Source organism: Quercus robur, chromosome 4 (assembly GCF_932294415.1).
Source record: "Quercus robur chromosome 4, dhQueRobu3.1, whole genome shotgun sequence".
Classification (NCBI taxonomy): Eukaryota; Viridiplantae; Streptophyta; class Magnoliopsida; order Fagales; family Fagaceae; genus Quercus; species Quercus robur.
The window spans coordinates 19,782,596-19,794,244 of NC_065537.1; the positions used below are offsets into that span (position 1 = coordinate 19,782,596).

At 31.5% G+C, this 11,649-nt stretch overlaps 1 protein-coding gene across 1 annotated transcript; it reads left to right on the forward strand.

Moving 5' to 3' along the window:
- The first annotated feature begins 9,144 nt into the window (after positions 1 to 9,144).
- Positions 9,145 to 10,823, forward strand: LOC126720804 (probable glutathione S-transferase). The gene is made up of 2 exons (XM_050423626.1): positions 9,145 to 9,531; positions 10,324 to 10,823. The coding sequence occupies exons 1-2, from the start codon at positions 9,217 to 9,219 to the stop codon at positions 10,669 to 10,671; spliced, it is 663 nt and encodes a 220-aa protein (XP_050279583.1). The 5' UTR covers positions 9,145 to 9,216; the 3' UTR covers positions 10,672 to 10,823.
- The last annotated feature ends 826 nt before the right edge of the window (positions 10,824 to 11,649 follow it).

Here is an 11,649-nt window from a genome sequence, read left to right on the forward strand (position 1 = left end):
GCCGATTACATAAAATCATGACATATATTCTTAACATGTGAACCACATATGTCCTAACAATATTGATTATTTGGTGCTCTTTGGAATTGAGTTACTCAAAAGCCCTTACCAATAATTGTGAGCTACTTTTGGAATAGAATAGATTTGGAGTTTTGGACCATTCGGTTATCAAAATCAGTCAAAAAAAAAAAATACAAACTATTCTTTTTATTTTATTTTTTTTACTGAAGAAGGTAGAATACAAATTATTCTTAGAAGGGGTGAGAGGGGGCAATTGTCCCTACTCCCAAAAAGAATCCTTTGAATGCTATATGATGAAAGGTTACTCAAGTGACTTCCAAACTTAAAAAAAGGAAAAGAAAAAAAAGAAGTGTGCTGTGTCCATGCCTTAAACTAACTGAGTTTATGGACTCCAAATCAAGCCAACAAATTCTCCCCTCCTCGAATCTAATCTAACCATTGTGGTTCTTGTTGTCTTTAGCATGAGAATAATATCTTAAAGATTAAATTGCAATTTTAGCTTGCTAATATATATATAGGCAAAGTTCAGAGAAAGTTCAATTAGAATTTGAAATTAGAATCCAATTTTACACAATGTGTCTAAATTTATGTGAGAATCACACTATAATTATCCACTTAAATTTTTTTGATCTTTGTGTCAAGTGAGTTAATAAGTACAAAATACTAAGTATCTGATATTAATGAACTATAAATTTAAAAAAAAAAAAAACTAATCACATATACCCAATAAAAATCACTACACAACAAAGATCACCACACATTCTATCTTATTAAAAATTAAAAAAAAAATGATCATAAGTAGTATTAAATTTGGGTAAGAATTTTAATATGTGACTAATTATGTTTACATTAAAAATAATAATTTGACTAATTATTTATATTTTTATGTGGGGACTATATCATAATTATTCACTTAAATTTCTTAATCTTTGTACCAACGGAGTTAATGAGTGCAAAATCCTAAGAATCTAACATTAATGAACTACAAATTTTTTTTTTTAAAAAAAAATACATATATTCAATAAAAATCACTACATAACAATGATCACCACACATTCTATCTTATTAAAAATAAGAAAAAAAATGATCATAAGTAGTATTAAATTTGGGCAAGAATTTTAATATGTAACTAATTACGTGTACTTTTTTTAAAAAAAATAATTTGACCAATTATTCATATTTTTATGATAAAAATTGTGTTTAATTTTAAATGTATCCATAAGTATACATGTGTTACATGCTATTTTTTTTTAATTAATATGACTAATTATTTATATTTTTATGTGGGGACTATATCATAATTATTCACTTAAATTTCTTAATCTTTGTACCAACTGAGTTAATGAGTGCAAAATCCTAAGAATCTAACATTAATGAACTACAAAATTAAAAAAAAAAAAATTACATATATTCAATAAAAATCACTACATAACAATGATCACCACACATTCTATCTTATTAAAAATAAGAAAAAAAATGATCATAATTAGTATTAAATTTGGAAAAGAATTTTAATATGTAACTAATTACGTGTACTTTAAAAAAAAAAATTTGACCAATTATTCATATTTTTATGATAAAAATTGTGTTTAATTTTAAATGTATCCATAAGTATACATGTGTTACATGCTATTTTTTTTAATTAATATGACTAATTCTTTATATTTTTATAATAAAAATTGTGTTTAATTTTAAATACATTCATACGTTTGCATGGATTACATGCAAATACTTATAAAGAAGGGAGCTTAGTTGTATTTATTTCAAAATTCCATTTACTCTTATGAGCAATAAAAGAATGTATAGTTATTTTCAAAATGTGATTTGCAAAACTTTTTTTTTTTTTTTTCATTTTTTCTAAAAAATTGGTAAGTATCCAATTTTTTTTCCCCCAAAATAGTGTATGATTAGGATTGAATCAAAATAAGGTAACATCCTATAATGGATGTTATGAGATGCTTAACACCTTCTCCACACATCACAAAGCTTTTGTCCATATTTTTGGTTCCAAACATTTTTCTTTGTTTCCTAAATTGGTACAAAAGTTATTATAGTAATTTAAGGTGTTAGTTGTGTACATCCAATGGTAAAAAATAAGAATAATGCTAGAGATACAAGCTATTTTACAAATTGCTGATTTGGTGAGTAATTATTAGTAAATGAAAATGTGATATTAATGGTGGGCCAAGATGAAAACCAGTAAGAGGTTGGTCATATCAACATTTTGTAAAAATATTATAAAATAGTTTGTGTCTGTAGCATTTCTTAAAAAATAAAATAAAAATTTAATGTAAAAAGTTTTTAAATGTAATGTACATTTAATGTAGGAGTGTTTTAAGGAGACTTTTTTGCATTTAATTGGAATTGCGTGTGTATGTATATGTGTACTTGGACTTCTAAAAATGACATTAGATAATAATTTCCTTCATCATGGGATCCATAATTTGATTTAGGGTTAATTGTATAGATCTACCATAATCTATGAAAGTTTTTTTGCAATTTGTATCCTAATCTATTAGAACTTTCATTCACCACAAAATTTTAATAAGGATTGCAAATTGCACCTTGGAGTAGGATTGACTATTTAATTTAGAGGATTTAGAGAATTTAGAGGGAAATTATTGTGTACTCTTAGAGTACCATAAATACGTACTCTCTCCTCTCACATGAATGATGAGCCCCACTAATGAAATTCATGGTGGGACCCACCATTCATGTAAGAGGAGGGAGCACACATTTATGGTACTCTGGGAGTACCTAATAATTTTCCTAATTTAGAGAAATGTTATATTCAAAACATTATTACAACAAATCCTAAGTGGCAGTTGTTACAGGCTGTTATTGGTAGACAAAAAAATAATTTTTGTGGTAAATTCAAATTAGAACCAATAACAACTTATTAGCTATAATTTGTTGTGAAAGTGTTTGTGATAATGTTGTGAACATAACTCTTTTCTTAAACTTAAGGCTAAAATGCAAATTGCATCCTCTAAGTTTGAAATTCATTTTAGTCATCTAACTTTATTTTTGTTCAATTGAGTGTTCTAAGTTTCAAATTACTTTAATTTAGGCCTTTCATCCAATTTCATTAAAAAAATATTTTTCTCAAATGTAAAAATATATATATTCAATTAATAAAAATATTTTATTTGAGTTTTTTTTTTTTTTTTTTCAAATTTTGTCAAACAATTAATATGGCTGCAAATAATGTGAAGTTGGGACTCTCTTCTTCACTTAAGTTCAAGTATTTGGAGGGGGAAATTATATTCTTGATCAGCTCACTAGTAGATAAAATTCTCAGCATGCTTAGATTGATTGGCCAATTTGAGTGACTCCAGCCAATGATTGAGAAAAGGAAATCTTGTAGGAGATGCTCCAGTGCTTAAGCTTTTTTTTTTTTTTTTTTTTTTTGGTGGAAAAGGAATACATGTAGACTTTATTACTCAAAAGACAGAAAATCCGACAAAACAAAAGAGTTTATGTTTGGAGGAACAGACTCCATCTAGACTATAATAGAAAAAGAAAGCCTTGGTCTTTGGGCTAAGATATGGGCAAAAGAGTTGCCTTGTCTACTCACATGAGAGAAGGAAAAGCTCTGAAGAGAGCTTGCATAAGGCAATGTGTCTTTTAAAAGATGACCAAGAGAGGAATGGAGCAGCTCTCCGTGTCTTACAGAATATATCAGAAACTCAGAATCTCCCTGGAAAGAGGATTGTTGGATGTGTTGGGTGCATTGCACCATGAGTTCAGCCCACTTGTAATAGACATGCTCATTTAATGAGCTTGTTTTTAATGTTTTTTTTTTTTTTTTTTTTTTTTTTTAATCTTTTCTTCATCATGTACAAAAGTCAGCATGAGTTATTGGGTTGGTTGGCTTAGGCGTGTTGGACACGCTAAAGAAAAAGGAAAAGAAAGATACAAAGGCCATTCAGCCTAAGAGCATTTGCAGCAGTGTAGCTATATTGCTATATTGCTATATTGCTATAATATAGCTACACTGCTGCTAAAATGGTGCTCCAGCAGTGGAGCTATATCCATTTTTTTTAGCTCCACATGAGCAGTGCACATCTATCTATAGATGTGCACTGTTCATTAGAGCTATTAAAAAAAAAAACATTATTTTATTCTAGCTTTTTATTAAAAAAATGCCTCTCTCTCTCTCTCTCTCTCTCTCTCTCTCTCTCTCTCTCATTCACTCTCACCGTGCCCCTCTCTCTCTCTCATTCACTCTCATCTCATCTCTCTCAATCTCAACTCTCTCAACTTCGGTATCTCTCTCAACCTCACTCTCTCAACGTTGTGCTCCAGCCGCTGGGTCGTGGTTATGCTCCGGCCTCGTGGATTGAAGTGGCTTCCCTCGCCTCCACTCTGCCGCTAGGTCGTGGTTGTGCTCCGGTGTGCGTTGGTATCGGGGTTGAGATCAGTGTGTGGTTTCGATGTTTGGGTAGCTGGATTTGGGTTTGGTGGATTTCGGCGTTTGGGTTGCTGGATTTCAGGGGTCACGGTGGAGATGGTGGTGGTGGTGGGTTGTACCGGCGTGGGTTCAATTTGTGATGGTTGGGTTCGATTTGGGTTGGTTTTTTTTTTTTTTTTTTTTTTTTTTTTTTTTTTTTTTTCCTGCTGTGGACTGGTGGCCGGTGGTGGTGGTTGTGGATTTGTGGGTTCGATTTGGGTTGGGGTTTTTTTTTTTTTTTTTTTTTCCTACTGTGGACTGGTGGCCGGTGGTGGTGGTTGTGGATTTGTGGGTTCGAGGTTGGGGTTTTTTTTTTTTTCCTGCTGTGGACTGGTGGCCGGTGGTGGTTGTGGATTTGTGGGTTCGATTTGGGTTGGTGTTTTTTTTTTTCTTCTTTCTTGCTGTGGACTGGTGGCCGGTGGTGGTGGTGGTGGTGGTGGTTGTGGGTGTGGCTGATGGTAGAGGTGGTTGTGGATGGTGTTGTGGAGGTTTTTTTGGGTAGTAGGATATATTATTTTATTGTAGTGGTTTTATTATTTTATTGGAATGTTTATATTATTTTATTATGTTGAAAGCTAAAATAGATCCACTACTGCAGCATGTATGTAGGTAAAATAGATAAAGTGACTTTTTGTGTAGCTAAAAAGCTAAAAATTTAGATCCACTACTGTGGATGCTCTAAGGAGCTGAAGAAAAAAGATTTTGGTTGAAGTAAAGTCAAAGTAAGTGGCTTGCATTTATTGTGATATGATGAGAAGAGTGTGGAAGGAAGAAAAGAAGAAAATGAGAAATAAATAAAAGGTAAAGGCCATTCGGCCATTTGGGGCAGAGAGAAGAAGTGAAGTCCTAGAGAAAAGAGAAGTCCCAGCAAGTGAGACTGAGGACTAAGTGCAGTCTGGCAGAACTGTGTGAGTGAGTGAGCAAGCAAAAGAGAAGATAAAAATAGAGAGAGTAAGAGAAAATTGTGAGAAATATACATGAGAAAGAGAACAGTGAGTGAAAATAAAAAGAGAGTTTTTATTTGTTCAAGTTGTATCTCTAAGTGTTGTAATCTCTATTTAATATAGTGAAATTATTCGGAGTTTGTCCCGTGGTTTTTCCCTTCAAGGAGAAAGGGTTTCCATGTAAATCTTTGTGTTCTTGTGTGGTTGTGCTTCCGCTGTACTTGCTGGAATTTATTCAAAGTTATATAGAATTTTTCCTAACAGGATGCCACATTCATGGGCAAAGAGGGTTGCCCTTCTGGCAGCTAGCATCTCTAAGGCCACAACAGATTGCGGTTTTTGAATTTTTTCTGACAGTGTCACCATGACTTCTCCCTTACAGTTTTCGATAACAGCACCAATCCCTGCTTCACTCAACTCATTGAACATCGCCCCAACAAAGTTGGTTTTGTAAGAATTCAGTGGTGGAGGACTCCATCTTTTTTCGAACTTCCCCTCTATGTCCCTGGATGACTACATTCTAGACTCTTCAGATTTCGGACATAGTCTTTTGCATGAGTACCAATTTTGTCCCACGGCATCGAGTGTTCCTGCAATCAAGACTTGTTTCTTGTTTCTCTATTCCTTCAATCGAGACTTGTTTCGAGTATTCCTAAAATCAATTCTGTCCAGTGCTTCAGTTTGTTGGTTGCACAACGCATAATGTTAGGTTTAGGCTATCTACTATTCAATAATTTCAAATTATTGTAACAGCAATTTGAGTTAGTGGGATATAATATTTTATAATAAATTTTTTAACGACAAAATTGTGAACATGTTTATTTATTTTGTAATAAAATACACCTGCAAAATGTATTTTTCAAAAATAATTTATTGTGCCTTTTATTTTGTATTTTAACCATTGTTTATATTCTATTTTATTAATATAAAAAGGAAAACTAGCTTCATTTTTTATGTCTTAATTTAGTTAGGATTCTTTTGAATTTACTATATTTTCTTTTTCTTTAATGAATAATTTTGTTTTTCCCCATGTGTTGGCCTCCTAAAGACAATTTTTTGTTACATCCCTGCTAAACTTAGTAATATTTAAATGTAATCCCGGGCTTTGGTTAGTTCAGTCCCTTAATATATATGTATATCCCCCTAGGTCCTAGACCAATGATCATTTTTATTATATAAAAAAAGGACCAATGATGATTTTTTTTTTTTTTTTTTTTGAGAAGAGACCAATGGTCACTGGAAAAGAGTAATTAGCCATTATAGTCATGGAGGGACACATCTTGGTATCAAATCCAGGTTTATCTGTTTAAAAAATACGCACCAAATCCAGGTTTATCTGTTTAAAAAATACGTAATAAATAAATGTAGAGAAATGTTAACCAATGAGCTTTGGACATTAGTTTAGAAGTTATTTTTAAAAATATTTTATCTATATATATATATATATATATATATATAACCGAAACTTTTGAAACTCCCACAATTTTCCACGTCAGCACAATATTTAAATACAATATTTAAATTAAATTAAATTTTCCACCTCATCACCGTTTTCCTTTTCCAATGCAAATTAGATTTCTAACCAAATAAGGACACTCTCCCACCGCCTCTACTCTCTCCTATTTAAGAATTGCTTGCGTAGAAAACCTAAGCCCCAAAACACAATTTTCTTCTTAAAACTTATTTTTCTTCAAGATTTTTTTTGAGGGCGGCTCATGCTTCACAATTCACATATTCCACTTATGTATTGGACTCCTCTCCTTCTTCGGTCAATGCATCAAGGTTAGGGTTATTTGATTTGTTCAATAAAAATTATAGATTTGTTGCTTTTTCTTATAAGTTTGTCAATTGTTGTTTTGTTTATTTAATTGCTGGGCCTGAATCTTTTAATTAAATTTTCAAATTTTTTTAACCTTTTAAAAGTTTTAATATTTTGAATTTTAACATTTAAAAGGTAACTCATATTTCTCTAATATTTCTATGTTGTGTAAACATATTTTTTTTGTTTATTATATTTCTCCATTGTGTAGTCACATAATTTTTGTTTTGTTTTAATAAATTCTTGGCTCAAAATCTTCTAATTGTTTGGTTTACATATGAATTTTTAAGTTCATTTTTTGCAATACATTTAATTGTCTGGCCAATTTCAATAGTAGAAAAGTTATAATCATAGATTCCCTTCTTTCTATTGTATTTCTCTATTGCGTAATTATATATATATATATATATATATATATATATTGTTTTATTTCAATATTTTTGAAGCTTTGAATCTTCTGATTTTTCTTTTTAAATATATTTTTTTTGGCCTTTTGGAAGTTTTAACATCATAACTTTTGGGTTTTATTTTTTCTATTATCAGAAATTATCTAGAAGATTTTAATGAATATCCATGGATTATTCTTTTTGAGGGTAACCCATCTTTATCTTATATTTCTATTCCTAACTTTTTTTTCCTATATTTTTTCTTTAATTGTCCGTGTTTACGTCTCTTTTGTTTTTCTTATTTTTACTTTCATAGCGTATGTACATGTTGTGTATGTTCTTTGATTCTTTCTTTAACGATTTTTGTGTGAGTATGTGTTATTGTATCTGAGTACTTAGGCAAAATCTATAAAGACTAAAGATGCTTTTTTTTTTTTTTTTTTTTGTAATGAATCCTGTGTTTTTCATGACTTTAGTAAGTCATATTCTTAATGATCAAAATGGTTTTGTTTGACGTGGATTTTGTTCATATTAGTTTCAAAGTTTATTTCTTGGCTTATATTAGAGATTGTAATATATTTATTCATCAAACTGTTTAGTTGAGTTTGTTTTCGAAATTGTTTTCAGTGTTGGACATTTTCTTGAAGCATGTTGGTATCATATATTAAAATACTGTTAAGTTGATAATAATAATAATAATAATATAGTTTAATAAATGTCTGAAACGTATAGCTGTTAACAAATGTTTTAGCTATATGGTTTTATTTTACAAATTCAATTTTGGTGTTGTAGTAAAATAAACAAAGATTAAATTATATTTTTATATTTTTTTGGTTTTATATTTTTTTATAAAAATAGTGTTAAAACTTTCCTCTTATATAACTTAGAGTACGTTTGGATTGCGCTGATTTCTAGCGCGTTTGTGTTTTTCCTTTTTTTTTTTTTTTTTTTTCACGCGTTTTTTAGACTTACGGCTACTGATCATGCACTGTTCAATGAACAGTAGCCGCAAAGTTTGACTTTTTTAACTTTTTCCAGTCAATCAGTACACATCGTGTACTGTTCACGGACCCATAAATTTTACTTTTCAGCAACTTTTTCATTAAAAATGGGTCCCACGGTACTATTCACACATTTAAAAATTATTTTGTTACAGTGTTTTTCAGTTTTCAACTGTATCCAAACAGAGCCTTATTAATAATTGGCTGAAAGTACCACCACAAACTTTTGGTGTGATGGTCACTCTACAATTATAAGTACTTGTGGAGTGTAGAGGGTAAGAGTCGGGATTCAAATTTCTAAGAATGAGATTCACACACATATACACTTATATTAGGTTAGTGTAGAATTCTTTCCCGTAAAAAAAGAAATAACAATTGGCTGAAAGCATTGGTTTACCTGACTCATAAATATAACCCATCAGCGTTATTGACGAGGCGTACCGATCACACTTATTTATTAATTAATTATTAAGAAAAGCCTGACCGATTCTATGGCAAATTGACTATAAATTATTATTTCTTGTGAGTGTCTTTGCATTGAATCTCACTTTCCTTTTTCTCTTTGCTTCAATATATCTTGAGTTCTGTAAAAATGGCAGACGAGGTGGTTCTGCTGGATTTCTGGGCCAGCATGTTTGGAATGAGGGTCAGGATTGCGTTGGCCGAGAAGGGTATCAAGTATGAGTACAAGGAGCAGGACGTGTTTAACAAGGGCCCTCAGCTTTTGCAGACGAACCCCGTTCATAAGAAGGTCCCAGTTCTCATCCACAACGGGAAACCTGTGTGTGAGTCCCTCATCATTGTTCAGTACATAGATGAGGTCTGGAAGGACAAGTCTCCGTTGCTGCCCTCTGATCCTTACCAGAGAGCTCATGCCAAGTTCTGGGCTGATTTTGTTGATAAGAAGGTACATACTTTTTGTGTAATTTCTCTTGATTCTCCTTCCTTTTGTATTGTTTTGTTTTGTTTGGTTTGGTTTTATGATTTTGTTTGTTTTTTGTTTTTTCTGGCATGTGTTTTGGGTAAGTATCAGGTGAAAAATATAAATATATAGATTAGGATTACTAGGTCAGATTCGCTAGATTTATCTAAAAAGAGAGAGTAATTTGATACAAAAAATTTGAAAATAATTTTGAGTGTGTTTGTTTGTAACATTGCTAATCGAAAAAACTATTATGTTTGTAATGTTTAGATCCTATTAGAATTTAAAATTTTGTAAGTCTTGTCAAGGCAATTATCTTTGATAAATTCAATTAGACATGATTCTTGGTACATATTTGACCAAACTTTATTAGTGTAATAGTTGTACCTCTGTCATGTCTGAACTCGATATATTGAATACTGTTGATGTGTTGCGCGCTTGTGTGTTGAGTTTTGTATTGGTATTCAATAGATAGATCTTGGCCATATAAGTCATTACCGCAACAAATGGTATCAAAGCCAACCTTTGATTTATCAAGGATTATATATATTTGAATTAATTTGCTTCAATCAATCGTCTCAGCCCATGTTTCTCATTTGAGTCTTTCTTCCTAGATTCTCAGAAAGAATTAAGAAATTTAACAGAAAACTAATATTCAGTCTTTTACATCTACTCTTGGCTTGGAAATAGAACCTTCTTTGAGATTCATTACCATCATTTTTCATCATGCTATATAATTTGTGAAAAGTTGTAATACAATGTGTGTGAAAAATGCAGGTTTATGAAGTTTCGAAGAGGGTGTGGACCTCAACAAAAGGAGAAGAGCGGGAGGCAGCAAAGAAGGATTACTTTGAAATTTTTAAGATATTGGAAGGGGAACTTGGTGACAAGCCTTACTTTGGGGGAGAAACATTTGGGTTTGTGGACCTTTCTCTTATCCCCTTCTACAGCTGGTTCTATGCAATTGAGACCTTTGGAGAATTCAACTTAGAGGCAGAGTGCCCCAAGATTATTGCATGGGCTAAGAGGTGCCTGCATAAGGAGATAGTTGCCAAGACTCTTCAAGATGAGAAGAAGGTTTATGAGTTTGTTGGACAACTGAGGAAAATGCGAGGCTTGGAGTAGAGTAATGGTTAGGCTCGAATCTGGAAGTGTCTAAGTTAAGTTTGTTTCATCACTGTCCTTTGAGCTTTTAAGACACGGCGTGTTTTCTAAGCTTTAAATCTAAAGGGCATGTATTGTATGTACTGTGAATAATAAAGACACTTTGTTGTGTATGTGTGCTAAATTTTATATCACTCTATACCCGTAGTATGCAAATATTTCGTTTTGGATGTTGACTGTTGGACATTTTGACAATAATTATTATGTACTTTTTTTTTTTTTTGAAAATAAATATATAATTTATTTAAGAAGCAATATGCGCTAAATCAAAGTATGAAAATTCCAGAGTGGAGGAGGAGAGTCGTTAATCCAGATAACATCATTAGAGATATGCCTAGCAAACGTAGCCGAGGAGTGAGCTACACAATTACCCTCTTTCTGAATAAAAGAGACAGAAAATGAAGAAAGACCAGCAAGGGAGGAATGAATGTCCAAGAAGATATGGGCCAAACGAGAAGAGAAAGTCCCAAAATTAGTGATGTTACACATAACAGTGACGTTATTTCCTTCAAAAATTAACTCTCTGAAACCCAAGCCAAGGGCAAACTCAACGCATGATGAATGACTTATTACATTTAATTTTTTTTCAAATTTATTTATTAATAAACATAATTGGAAAAAAAAAAAATGAAATCAATTTTAAACTTTAGATGGTAAAAGTGTACTTTAGTTTAAATTTTATTATTAAAAACTTGCTATTTCATTGTCTATTCAAGTCATTTAAACTAAAAATTCATTATGACTATCCAAAAGAGCCAATTAAGATTGTGTTTGGATTGCGCGTTTGCGCATCCACGTTCACTATTTCTGCGTTTTCCTTTTTTTTTTTTTTTTCCAAGCCACAGTTGTTGACCAGATTTTCCATAAACAGTGCTCAGATGCACTGTTTATGGACCCACAAATTACACTTTTTAACAACTTTTTCATTAAAAATGGGTC